This window comes from Leptinotarsa decemlineata, unplaced genomic scaffold, assembly GCF_025532065.1.
Source record: "Leptinotarsa decemlineata unplaced genomic scaffold, Ldec_3_MD MMD2_tig00002974_RagTag_RagTag, whole genome shotgun sequence".
NCBI lineage: Eukaryota > Metazoa > Arthropoda > Insecta > Coleoptera > Chrysomelidae > Leptinotarsa > Leptinotarsa decemlineata.
The window spans coordinates 12828441-12843383 of NW_027412578.1; the positions used below are offsets into that span (position 1 = coordinate 12828441).

Below are 14943 nucleotides of genomic sequence, written 5' to 3' on the forward strand. Positions count from 1 at the left end.
ATGCCGTTCGTAGAAGAGCGACAGCTAGTTAACGAAAAAACATATTTTTAAACAGAATCTTCACTTTTACTCACGGTGGCGACGATCGTAACATAATATCGCTGAGTCTTCTCGAAATCCAACGTCCTATTGACCGTAACCTGACCCTGATGCGGTAAGTTGATGGCGAAATATCCGTAACCGTCCTCGCTGTGGATTCGATCTCTTCCGATACCGTCGTCCGGTGGCAAATGGTCGCCTGAAATACAATAAAACATTCAGATGTGAAGATTTTACAAAAGCTTTTGAATTACGTTCAATAGAAACAATACTTTTTTGTGAAATGAGTTCAAACAATAAATTAATGTTCTAAGGGCCCGTCGTAGGAGATGATTTAGGAGAGGTTGGTGAAGAACCGGTAACTTTATTATCGAAAATATTGACGGTAAGGACGGTTTACGCCGGTAACCAGATCGGATTCAACATTAATTAATATGTCAATTAAACGCACATAATAAAAATGAAATGAAAATTCAAGCTGAATCAAAATAAACGGGATTTGAAATATTTTTTTACATTTTTTATTCTATTATTATTATTAATAATAATGCCCTTTCTACTCTCGAATTTCAAAATCATACCGGCTTGCCGCACTAGGGCAGAAATCTTAGCCGGATAGATGCAGAAAACTGTCATTCTTGGCTCACTGCGCTTGCTCAGGGTACATGATTTTTGGAACCGATGATCACTTACCCCACGGTGTGGGGGAGTGGTCGTTGATTGAAAATGCTGGCGCATCCTACCGCATGTATCGGGGCTTCGGGGGATAGGCCCTGACCAGCGCATACTACGGTAAATAATAATAATAATGATAAAAATAATGTTTGTTTTGAAATATTAGCAAAATACAGGAGGAATGATGCTGTCCAACTTTGAAAATAGACATGAATGATCACTGAACCTTCAAAAGTTTGATTGATATTTGATCTTCGATTGATATTTTGACTGATATTCGTTCTGAAATGGAAATGAATTTATAAGCGTGTTCAACATTGACTGATACATCAATAATATGGGAATAAAAAAAATCTAAATAATCTGTTTTTTTCATATTATTTACTTTTTTCATTTATCTTGATTGATATTTGATCTTCTAGTGATTAATTATTGATCTTTGATTGATATCTTGATTGATATTCGCTCTGAAATGAAAATTATTTTATAAGCGGGTTCAAAATGTGATATATTATTAATAGTAATAATAATGATAATAATAATAAATAGGATTTATTCGTCAACTTAATAAACAAAAACATACGTACAAACTAGTAAAAGAATAACCATGAGTGATGAATCTGTGAAGTATAAGCAAAAGCTGTTTTTCAACTCAACCGCATGTGATGTGATATATTTTTTTACACTTTTCATTATTTACCTTGATTGATATTTGATCGTTGATTGATATACGTTCTGAAATAGAAATGAATTCTAGAGCTTGTTCAGCTATAAGTGATTTGTCAATTATATGCAAACAATAAAAATAAAATGGAAAATGCCAAATCAAAATAAGCGTGGTTTGAAATCTTCTTTTTCATTAGTTCACCGTTTTCATTATTCGTCTTGATTGATGTTTGATCTTTGATTGAATAGTATTTGATAGATATCGTGTTCGATATTCGTTCTGAAATGTTCTATTATATGCAAACAATTGAAATTGAATCATATGTCAGGCCGAATCAAGATAGAAATAATTTGAAATTTGTTATTTCATATTTTCGATTTTTTCATTATTTATCTTGATTATTTATTCCATTTTAATTGTTGGCATAAAATTGATGTTTCACTTAATAATAACCCGTTTATTATTCATTGATTTCAAGCCAAAACATTGTTTTGTTTTGCAAATTAACGTCGTTCTCATCGTTTGTTTTATTTTACATTCATTGTTTTTCAATTTTTTCCCAATTTTTCCCTTTTTCCAAGTCAAAGATTTAACATTGTCGCGTATGGCATTATATAATATTCGTTCCCGTCATGGATTCCAAAACTGCCAACATCGTTTTAGATAATTGTAATTCTAAATGTTTTTTCTTCTTTCTATGAATTTCATTCTCTAAAAAATAACAACCCCTTATTGTTCACCTCACGAAAAAACAACAAAATCAATGAGAAGACTCGCTCTTTCTCGGCAAACGTAAAGCAACCGTGACAAATTTTCTATTTCCATTCACATCCGCAAACATACCTCCATGACTAATTCATCCCATCACGAAATATGCGGTAGTTAAGAAAGACCAGAACGCGATTCATATTACCTTTCACTATGGAGTATTCCACCAGTCCATTGACTCCGGTGTCTTTGTCTTTGGCGACGATGTTCTGGAATATGGTCGTCCCGATGGGCGTCAGCTGGAAACACATTGGAGAGTGAGTTTTAATTTACTGGTTTAATAGATTGCAATAATGAGAACAAAATCCCGGCTGTATGATTTTCATTGCCCCGAAGTAGTCCTTTTAGTATCAGTTGTAGGTAGATAGGTTGATCCATTCTCCGGTGTGAGTTTTCCATGATTTCAAGAAAGAGGTAGGAGTGGTTCCCGAAACTTCATTCAGAAGGAGTATATTTTCATTTGAAACTCATATTGTTTTTTGTTGTTCACAGTTGGTGCCTGAGGAAGCAGATGTCTGTCCACCCCAGCAAAACTGTGACAATCCCCTTCAGCAGGAGGAGAAAACTGGACGATCTAACGCCACTTTCCCTCAATGATGAGGTCGTTCCATTCGGAACGGAGTTGAAATATCTTGGCATTGTCCTTGGTAAAAGACTCACCTGGAACGCTCACTTGGAAAAAGTTTTAAACAAAGCCAGACTGTCCCTATGGACATGTCGAAGGATTTGTGGTAAAACTTGGGGTTTAGGTCCCAAACAAATCCACTGGATTCATTTAATGATTGTCAAACCAATGATCATTTATGGTGCAATTGCCTGATGGCCGAAAGCTTTACAGAAGACGGCCCAAGCGAAGCTCTCTGACCACTCACCATATAAACTAAATGGCTTCATTAATGAGCTAGGTTTATTCGGTCGAGTGTGAACAGGTGCGAGCCACAATAAACCCTTGCGGTTTGCAGTGGACGGTCTTCTTGATTTGTAGGCTCAGCAGAGTACAATTTCGACTTCAGGTGTGCCCACAGAAAAAGTCCATAGGTGTGGGACCAGGGTATCTAGCTGGCCACTCCACTGGACCTCTTTTACCGATTCAACGCATTAGAAAACGTTTGTCAAAAAACTGTCTCACCCGAACATCAGAATGTCGGGGTGCACCATCCTGCTTGAATATTATAAAATTTTTGGAATCATGGGATATACACACTCTTGTAATAGATTTAAGTATGTGTCTTCATTGAGATTACCTTCAATGAAAAATGATTACCAAGAATGTGTTTATCACCAAATGAGGATTCACATTGCTCCAGTAACGACAATTATGTCTATTCACGTCACAATTCAACATGAAAGTAAATTCGTCTGAAAAACATATATTGTATAATAGGTTCGGGTTATTGGTCGATGGACACCTCACAAAACTGAAGTTGACGATCAGGCTCATCTTCGTTTGATTGTGGAACTAGCCCAATTTTGAAAAGATGGAATGTGCAGGCTTTGAAAATCCGAAAACCACTTGTAGCTGATACACGAGACGCTCTAGCTGCGTGTCTAGCTCCGTCATTTCTGCCAGGACGGGATACTTCATGTTTTCTGTTCTGAACCGAACCTGAAGTTAGAAACTTATACATCAACTGTTTTGATGGCTCACGTTGTGGTCAGCACATTTATTATTTCGATAATAGGTTGCAATAATTTCTATTATTTCTTCAGTAGAATAAACCATGTTGGACTGAATGATAATTCGTGAAGAAGTGTCAGTGGCCAACTACCTACTTTTTGTTTTGCGACGAATATATTTAACGAAAACTACCACTGCAGAAGAAACTAACAGGGTCATCCATCTCAAAATGTTTACTAACTACTAATTGAATAATTTCTACAAATCTAGAAGACCTGCGACAGATAATTTTTCAAGAATGCCGATTTCTTCAATAATGTAAGGAACGATTTCGAAAGTAGACTGTATTATTGTATGGAACGAGATGGAGACCATTTTGAACACTTTATACGTTGATATAATTCATATAATTATGAATATAATTCATAATTCAACAGTACAAAAGTAACATTTCAAAACGCTCAAAGGTGCGAAATTGTTTCCTCCTTTTCATAAAAGAGGATGTATGCATCTCCACTCACAAGCGATTTTGGTGAAATTGATGACACGTGTGAATCATTGTATTCGTGCCACGTGCCAGTAAAAGGATGTCTGCAGAATGCTGTATAATGTCTGCTGTAGGTAGACCTATTGTGATTCGAAAGTGCATATACAGTGTGTCTCACTTCCCATGGAAACACCCCCGTATCTTCCGTAATATTCGAGGTAGAACGATGAAACTCTCAGGACTGATGGAAATGCTCAAAATGCACCTACCACCTGAATTTGTTTGCCAAAGTGATATACGCTGTCCGCCACTCTCGATGGAACACCCCATGTTCACGATAAACATACTAGGGGGCAAAATAGGCTCAAAATTCCTTCAGATTCGTGATCAGGACTACCAACTTACTACGATTACACTTTTTTCCTGAAAAAATTTCAGTCCTGAAAAATCCGAATTTGTCTCACTTCTTATGGAAACACCCCCGTATCTTCACCACATTGCAATAACTTTAACTGATCAAATTCAGTAATTCGCGACAAGAAAGGCAGCATGAAAGGAATTAAGCCATTATAAAATCCTTTACAGTATTTTCAGACTTTACCTGCCCCCGAGTGTACTGAATATGTCCAAAATGACAACGATTTCACTATTTACTCAAGCAACGTTGAAGCCATAGAAAAAGTGTAGTACTCAACAATTACGAAATATCCATTTTCTCTGGATTTTGACTCACAATCATTGTTTAATATATTGTTTTGGAATTATTTGATCGACAATATTTGGATATTGTCGATCAAAAATTCGCACTTTAGTGATAAATTCTGATTTGAATACTCACCTCGGATATGCTGGTTTCGTATGGCGTATTGACGAACTGGGGGGCGTTGTCGTTAATATCAGTCAGTCTTACAATTACGGGAATAGTCTTCTTTCGGTGCGTTGATTTGATGGTACATATCAACTGGAAACCGAGAAAAAAATCACTCATTACTATTTGTGCGTATGTAATTCATATGAATTACGAGAATATAATGAATGCATTCATGTGGTCATGAACCTGATGCAATAAATGCAATTTGCATGATAGATTAATGTAATATATTTCCAATCATAACATCCGAGTCAAAAGTAACTTCCTGGAGATTGTAACCAAAGACCACGGCAGTATTATTATTATTGTTTGACTTCATTTCAGTTGTAGGAATATTCATAAGCAGATAAACAATTCCGAAAACTCAAAAAATAACCAACGGATGACTCATCAAATAGATGTTTTGGGTACTCAAAAATGCAGTTGTTTGAGCCGATGTGTGAGAGCTGGTACGTATAAGCTCAAAAATGTCCAACTTTACGAGAAAGCTGTCAGTTGCCAGACTGCAACACTAGGGTTCCCAAATCCCGAAACGAAATATTTGTAACGATAAAATATCTTGACCAGAAAAAAAAATGACAATTTAGAATTAGAAAGGGATCACCGCCAGCGTGCCTCAAGGTTCCATCCGTGGACCAGTATTATTTGTTTTCTATATAAATGGCATTGTCATTTATTTCCAAGACGTTGGTGATACTACTATGATTATCGGTGAATAATCAATCGACAAAATAACATTCAGAGAATAAAACTCCCTAGATAGCATATAAGATTGGTTTTTAGCAAATCAGCTGTCTCTAAATAACTTGACAATCCTCAATATTATCTTCAACCCTTCAGGAATATTCGTAATGTGGAAGTAACCACCAATGAAAAAATTATTTTGTTATTTATTGCGATTTTACAAAATTATTATATTTTATCGGTGTCGACACTTGCGCAAGCGCAATAATCTATACGTGCTGCCATCTAATATAGCGAACTGAAATGATTTATAACGATAACGATAATAAAAAACGAATTATAAATCTGTCAAATGTCAAAAGTTGCAACATCTAATAGGTGTTGGAGAGTCCCTGGACAGTTGTAACTTGGCTCCCGTGCCTATGAGGGTGAAACTCTCGACAGCTGTGTTAGATATTGATATATTCACACCTTATTTTCCTTTTTAAAAATTATTCGCAGTTATTGCAACGGCTGCACGAAAAAGTATAACAGCCACACTAATTCTTCTTTCATTTTACCGACTTCAAACTAGGATTTATGTTTTTCCGTCATTAAACCCGAAATTATGTCAACTGTATATAGATCGGATTAGGGTGAGATGGAATTGAAAAGCGTCTAAATTCTGAATTCGCAGCCGAAATTTACAAATAACATTATAGAAAGTGGGGGTTGAGATTCCCCACTCCCCTAAACCACAGGAGACAGGTTCCAACTGCTATTGAGTCACTCGTGTAGGTGCCACGTGTTACCAAACTGAAATCATTATTTCTGTAAGCGCCCATAAAATACTGCATTATCGTAGTCATCATAGTTTTCAGGAAGTGAATTCTTCATTTCGATTTGATGAACTCCCCACTCCCTCCAATGACACTTGTGATGCACAGTTTGGAACATTTGGTGTAGTAATAAATAATACTGGAGCTTTTTGCCAACACCAAACCATTAATTTTAACACCTCGGCACGTGTTTTGATCCCCAAGTGGTCATCTTCAGGAGGAAGATTGAATTAAATATACATACAATGTTGTTATACTATGTTGCCACATATATCAGTCTCAAATTTAACATTAGTAGATAAGGCAACATTGAAAAATTAATTTCAGATGTTGCCTTATCTACTAGTCTTAAATTAAATACTAGTAGATAAGGCAACATCTTAAAATTGTAAACTGTTGTCAATATTAAAAAATAAATAATAATTTACAATTCTAAAAATGGACTTACACAATACACATTTGAAGTAATATTGTATTGAAAATAATGCATGTTAAATCCATTCAATTTGTCGACACAACAAATAAAAGAATGAAAACTGGCATTCAATATACATTAAAGGGTTTATATAAGTACCAAAAGATCATTATTGATGTATCTGAATGGGCGTAAAATATAAGTAGCAAATAGATATTGGTAGTTTGAGAAAAATTCATCAACACTATAATATGTTTTTCTCATCAACAGTTTTTTTTTTGAACTCGAGCTTATTTTTACATTCCTCAATAAATTTTGGCAACTCATTGAACAATCAACATCCATTATAATAAATACCTTTTTGACAGACACTTGTTAAATGTTACTATTTGATTCGAGTTTATATGATCAAGTTTCTCTGGCAAAAAGAACGTTCTATAGTCTTGAATAAGACACTTCACGAATTAAAGTGGTTCGTTAATATTTCAAAATTACATTTCGACATGAATTAGTTGACTTCATTTACATTGTTGGGCAAAACATAACCTAGACAGCTTCACACATAATGTATCTATATGGTTATTCTTTTTTAGGGTATTTTCATTAACAAGTCCAAGTAGTGTAGTGTTCTGTTTACAATTACTATATTAATGTATCATTTAAAGTGGTTTGAAAAAGATATTGAGTTTTTGATTTGTTTCAAACATTGTTATATCTACAACAAAGATCATGTATGACAAATCTTGCCTGTTTAAATCAATATGTCTGTACGTACCTGGACAAGCAAAAAACAAGTCGATGTTGTTTATTTAGACTTTCAAAAAGCCTTCGATCAAATTGATCATTATGTTCTTCTCAGCAAATTGACAAAATTGGGACTCTCTAACCAACTGCTTACTCTAATTGAATCATATCTAGTTACCAGAAAACAATCCGTTGAATATGAATCTTTCAAATCGGCCCAGTACGTAATTACATCTGGGGTACCACAAGGTTCTAATATTGGACCTCTTTCATTTTTAATTTTCCTTAATGATTTGGTTACCTCTTTGAATATTCAGACGACCTGAAACTATATTATAAAATCGACGACATTACTGACTGTCAACGTGTACAACATGAATTAGATGTAATCAAACTTTGGTGTAATAATAATCGTCTATTACATTACAACACATGTAAGGAATATGACTACTGATGCAAATAGAATGCTTGGATTTATTTACAGAAATGGCAAAAACTTCATGAGTATTGCCACCTTAACATTGCTATATTTTGCGTATGCCAGATCTAAGTTAGAGTGTGGCTCTGTGTTATGGAATCCAGTTAATGACTACCAAAAAACATCAATTGGTCAATACCCCACGACAGGCATCGATCATAACATTTTGTTGACACGATTTGATATGACATCTTTGGAAAATAGGAGAGTTATCCTTGGTATAAAATTCCTGCATAAATTACTAAACAACAATATTGACAGTACGGTTCTTTTACCTGAGATCAATTTCTAAGTACCAAGAAGCGAAGGTCGACACAATCTGAAATTATATCGCGAAGCATCACGCACCAATGTTTTGCTATGATCACCATTGAATTTTATGTGCAGTAGCTTCAATTAATATTCATTTCGTATCTCTGAACGCCTTGGTATTGCATGATTTGTAACTTTTTGTGTTATATACTCAATTTTTCATTCCTCTCTTGAAATTCCACGTATACGAATATTTTATATATACTTTGTTTCAGCATTTACGTTTATACATTTCTATATTCCATTATTTTTAATATTAATTTTATATATACTGTTATAATATAATTTTGTGTAACTGGGTACTCCTGTTGGAAATGCATCGCTTTTTTTTTTCATCAACATGTAGGCACAACCAATCCTTGTTAACCCACTCATGTACATTTGTGTACACTAACTCGTTTTTTCTTTTATATCATTTGTAATATTAGCAGTGACAAACTGAAGAATAACACCATCAGCACAGGCAACTAGTCCAGTTACATTCCTTAATGAATCCTAGTAAATTATTCCTGTAAACTACAGATATGGTGGGCCCTAAAATTAAACCTTGGGGTTCTCCAATATCGATACGTCTTGAACCTGTAACAAAATTGTTCCACAGGATCGAATCACTTCTCTCCAACGACAAAAACATCCTCTTCGTCCACAACACACTTTTATCGATTGTTCTTCGGATAACGTAATCGTCTGCATCAAGGAAAAAACTCACGATCCAGTTCTACTAACGACATCCAAATTTGGGCATACTCTACCCGGGGCGATGCCTTATCGACACGCTTCATGAATGGAACCCTGAAAACTCGTCGAACGCTGGTTTAGTTTCCATGAATACCAATGAAGTTACTTTTACCATAACAAACAGATCGATTTACGAGTTCGTTTCGATTTCAGACGACAGTTTCCGGCTTGATCTAAAAATAATTCCAAAGATAAATCTCTCAATTAACTAGACTGGTTTCGATTATAATAGCCAACTCCTTGTTTAGTGACATAGGTTTTTTGAAATCTCCAGCTAGGATATATGATGGAATTGGCCGATACTAGACGAAAATCTATAACTAACGTATTCAAAAAACACTTTATTGTGAGATCAGGAGTATAAGTATAAGCTGATTTGTGGCTCTTGCCCAAAAGTGTATATTAGCCAAACAGGGAGAAAATTTTTCCAAAGAATTAAAGAGCATAGACGAGAAGAGTTTGAAACTCAATCTACTAGAATGTTTAGAAATCAATACATTCGGGAATTCGGGTGATTTACTGAATGACCAATTGGAATCGAAAAACTTCGGTTACTAAATATTTTTTCAAAATAGGAGACTAGGACATAAGCTCAGGTAATTTAATTCATTATAAACTTGGGTGAAAATCAGGTACTGATAAAAAAATTGGTAATTGATTGAATAATAAAAAAATGATGTTATAATAACAGAGTCGAGCAATTTTTGTATTCAGAAAAACAAATTTTCTTCGATTATACTTTCTATTCTTCTGCTATTCATCAGCTTCGATGAGACACAGATGAAGATTTCAGTTTGCAAAAAAAGCTGCAGCATAACACGATATCATACGAATTTTATCTACTAGTTTGGACTTCCATTCTCTATTTTGATATAATATGATTTGAAATCTCTGAAAGAACAAATAAAATCAAAATGAACAGTTGAAAATAACAATTATATCAAGCAATGAACCATAAAATGAAATTACAATAAAATAAAAATAAAAAAATTAAATGAAATGAAAAATTAAAAAGATTTCAAACGAAGTTACTTCGGTTTTTTCAAATTTTCAGTATTTTTTTACTTTTATTTTATTGTAATCCCATTTCAAGGTTCATCACTTGATATAATTGTTAGTTTAGCTATTCATTTTCACTTTCAAACAAACACGATATTATATTTTAATTACAGCAGCAATAAAATTTTCAATATTCACAATCACTTGTCTGCATCTTCATCTTTGAAAGAATGATCAACCTTGAAGTTTTCAACGATGATGATCCCATCGTTGATAAAAACTCACATAACCTCGAGAATTTTTTATTTGTTTCTAAAAACATATAACGTTCATGATTATACTGATTCGGTAGCGTCACTATCTTTATGTACTTGGAATACAGTTTTCTATGAGTGCCACCATTCCATCCAAATATAAATCTCATACTTCATATGGATAGTACGCTATACGCTGTACGCTATATCTTTTGCAAGTGTGGTATTCGTCCGAAGTGAGAAATCAATCGGGCAGATCACCAACAGACAGGTTTCGAGGTGCTACCCCTCATCAGTACAGGACAGATCCAACCAAAATGGCAATTTGCCTGTGGGACTCGAACAATTTAATCGTAAACAAAACCTCAAACGGGTCAAAAGCAGACGATCCATGATGAAATTTTTCGAGTTTCAGGCATACTGCTGCATTAATGACAGGTACTTCCTTGCAACCGGTCTGTAAGTGATCTACTCGATTCATTTCAATGAGGACTTGCTGCTAGATGAACGAAAAGCAGCTGCGAGACTAACCACGTAAGGTAACTTGCATGAATGTCTGTATGATATGATTAAGTGTCCGTCGTGGTACTAGTCGGGGAAGTAGTTGTTTTACCTTAGGCATTTGTCATATTCTACAGTGTACGTGATTCAGAATATCACAAATCTTCCAAATGGAACAAACTTGCTGGCAAAGGTTGTACCTTTTTCATTTTCGGTCGAAAACTAAATTGCCCAATCGAGTTATGGAAATGATGTATCCACAGTAGGACACGGATTTAGCCCGAGTACGCCCATGTTGCCACTGTGAGTCATTATCACCGGTGACAGATTGTGGCCATATTATATTTGTGATCTAGATCTCTCGGAACTTTTTATGTTCGGTTCCCACCTACTTTACACCTCGGTACTTCTTTTTTTGTCGTTCAAAAGTACCGGAGGACAGTCTCGATGCCAGCGTGGCGAAAAATCCTACGATATTGTGATATCGCACAGCGAAAATTGACGCTGTTCGGTGTTGCCAGATGATATTTTAATGAACTTTCTAGAAAATTTGGTCTATGCTTTTTTAAACTGAAAAATGAATGATTGTTTTCGGGTTGAACATTCTTCAAAGAACTATAAACTGGATGACACCAATGATTCTCAGCAGAAGAAGGTCGCGAAATGATATATGAGGCTATCAGGCAATTAGTTTCAACCTACACATCTCGTCAAAGATGTATAGGTCATGCAAAGAAGTAACATTCAGACACAAACTGGAAGAAAAAACTCCCGTGAAAAAGCTACTTTCATATAAACATTGAATTACACAAGTTCTCAATAGAAGAGTCTAATTAATCCCTTTTATTCATAAAAAAATTGAGAAATTCGTTTTCAAGGACATTCAAATCCAAACTGACATGGAACAGCTAACTTGTCACTTGTCAAAACAGTAAACGTAAAACTAGAAACAATGTGACGGGGAGTTTACAGGTTCGACAGTTTGTACGAATCTTGTGACAGAAAAAAACTTGTTTCCGTTGAGGCTCGATATGTTTTGTAACTGAATGACCTTAAAATCAATGAAAAGTTTAAAACCCATTTTTTATATATTCACAATATCTCCTTTCGAAGCAAACTGAACTGAAGACAACTCGTAATTCTGCCATTCTTAGCCACTCTTCTCCTTAATTAATTATTATTTGATTCACGTGTTCTAGGATTTATCACAACTTTCATACATATTTTAATATATAACTATGAGTTCTGTGTTTTTCAAACTTCTTATGTTATGGTTTCGGCTCTTGTTCTTCAGAATTCTTTCGACCAGGATGACCAAATTTGAAGCTGCGGTTTTTTTCGAAATTATAAGTAATAATAATAATAATAAAATCGTTTATTATGCATGAAAATCCATTTATACATAAAAGGAAAAGGGTTATCCCTCCAAAAATTATACAATGAGTGTAAGAAAATAATTATAAAAATACTTATTTGCTGTCATAACAATGATAAAGAAGAGAAAAAATAATAGATCATGTAGTTGCTAATAACTCTTAATATTCCCAACATTACTCTGGTCAATTTAACAATTTCATTGCACTACCTACATTGAATTTTATTTTTTTTAATTAGCACTGAGTAGTAAGCATCTGTGATTTTATTTCTTTCCTAAATTGATGAATAATATGATTTAAAAGGGGTAAACTTTCATTCAGATAAGAAGGGGCTATATAAGAAAAACATCCTTGAAATTTGGAAGTACGTCACCGAACTCGTCACCGAATTTCTTTTTTTGTAATATAATAATATTTTAAGAGCCTCTTTGATGTTAAAAACAAATTTTGATAAATAAAAGTTGTCAAACTTGATGCAAAGTTCATCTAGTTTCAACGGAGCTTTCCAAACTATACAGTACTTGAGTTTTTTAATGAGCAAATGGCCTCACAACATGAATTAGAACAAAACGGAACATTAGGAAACAATATCTTAGAGTGTTTATTGTTTTTTTAACAAAAAATACAGTGGAATTTAATCTTAATTAAAAGGAACTGAAAATAAACATGTACCTATACCTAATAGCAAAAAAACACGATAATTGTCCTTCTTGATACATCTTTTATTGAGTTGCTGATACTCACATGGTTTATGTTTAAAATAGAGTTTCTAATAACAGTTTCTAGGTGATTCACGTCACGAAAAGGTCTTTGTTTATAAACGATTTGTTTTAAGTAACCCCACAAGAAAAAATCTAGTGGGGTTAAATCTGGCGACCTAGGCGGCCATATTTGCTCCATATTTCGCCCAATAACTTTGCCCCTAAACATTTCTAATAGTTTCTCTTTGACTTGTCTTGAACTATGAATAGGAGCCCCGTCACATTGATACCACAGACTGTGTCTTATTTCAACCGGCATATTGTCCACTATATCACTGATCTCAGTATTTAGAAATTGCAAATAATCCTGAGAAGTTAAATTGTGTCTAAAAAAGAATGGTCCCATTACCTGATTATTTAAAACACAGCACCACACATTTGTTTTAAATGAATATTGGTCCCGACATTCTATCACAAAATGAGGATTTTCCTGAGCCCACCACCTACAATTCTGGGAACTGACTACGCCGTTCAATGTGAAGGTAGCTTCGTCGGTCCATAGGATTTTGTAAGGAAATTTTCTGTTTAATTCTACTTCTCCTTGGTACCAGAAAGAGAAATCTAGTCGAACATCGAAATCTCTTTCCTTTAAGGTATTTATAAATTTGGGTTTGTAGGGTTTGAATTTATTTTTATGTAAAATTGCTCTTACGCTTTCTCTATTAACGCCAGTTCTATCTACAATATGGGTAATACTTGATTTTCCCTGTTCGATAACATCCAGGCAGACAGCCAACTGTCGATGCAATGTGTTTTCACCACAAATTAGCACAATTTCAACTTTTCTTGTAAAGATAACATATTATTTTAATTTTCATACATTACATTAAACTAACGGGCATTAATTTATTCAGTAACAGTGACGTTTTCTAAAACACATTATGTAGTTTCATATTTTTTCACAGCCTACCCAGTTTTTTTAAATCAGTGTTGTTAGCGGAGTAGGTAAATGTAAATACTATGAGTTTTTTTCTTTTATTGAATGGGCTTCAAGAATTACGAAATGATGTTTCCTAATGTTCCGTTTTGTTCTAATTCATATTGTGAGTCCATTTGCTCATTAAAAAACTCAAGTACTGTATAGTTTTGAAAGCCCCGTTGAAACTAGATGAACTTTGCATCAAGTTTGACAACTTTTATTTTTCAAAATTTGTTTTTAACATCAAAGAGGCTCTTAAAATATTATTATATTACAAAAAAAGAAATTCGGTGACGAGTTTAGTTAAAATAAATGATTTAGTACAGGTGTGCTTAAATTTTGATAAGTAGAAAAAGCAGGAATGCGGAAAAATAGTGAAAATATAAAATACTTATTATGGGTTTGAAACTTGGTGTGTGGGTATAAAATTACAAAAGAAAATGTTTTTATCCTTTGATATTTTTGGAAATTTTGAAGAATAATGTCATTTTTCGATGTTTCTTTTTTTAAATGTCAATTTTGACAGGTTAAGGAAATCACGTGACCTATTTTGTAGACGCCATTTGACATCATTTCTTAAGCAAAATCTACTGCCAAAATCAAATTTCACATAAAACGATAAATAAAAAAGTTTCCCATTTGATGCGGACTTTATCGGTGACACTGTATGTATGTCTGAATATGTATGTCAGAATATGTATGTCAGAATGCCTGCTTAATAAACTATATAAATAACTAGGTGTTTTAGTTTGAAGCAAATTAAGCAAAAAAATGATCATCAAATCACACGTTAAAAGGTAAGACCTCGTTAATCCTTAT

At 34.1% G+C, this 14943-nt stretch overlaps 1 protein-coding gene across 1 annotated transcript in view; it reads right to left on the reverse strand.

Annotated features, from left to right (window-relative positions):
- The window catches only part of Cad99C (Cadherin 99C), a 104632-nt gene that overhangs the window by 40329 nt on the left and 49360 nt on the right, over positions 1 to 14943 (reverse strand). The window contains exons 5-7 of the mRNA XM_074177501.1: positions 5093 to 5215; positions 2295 to 2388; positions 75 to 238 (exon numbers count right to left, since the gene is read on the reverse strand). Coding sequence (XP_074033602.1) covers positions 75 to 238; positions 2295 to 2388; positions 5093 to 5215 — 381 coding nt within the window. The remainder of the gene's footprint in view (positions 1 to 74; positions 239 to 2294; positions 2389 to 5092; positions 5216 to 14943) is intronic.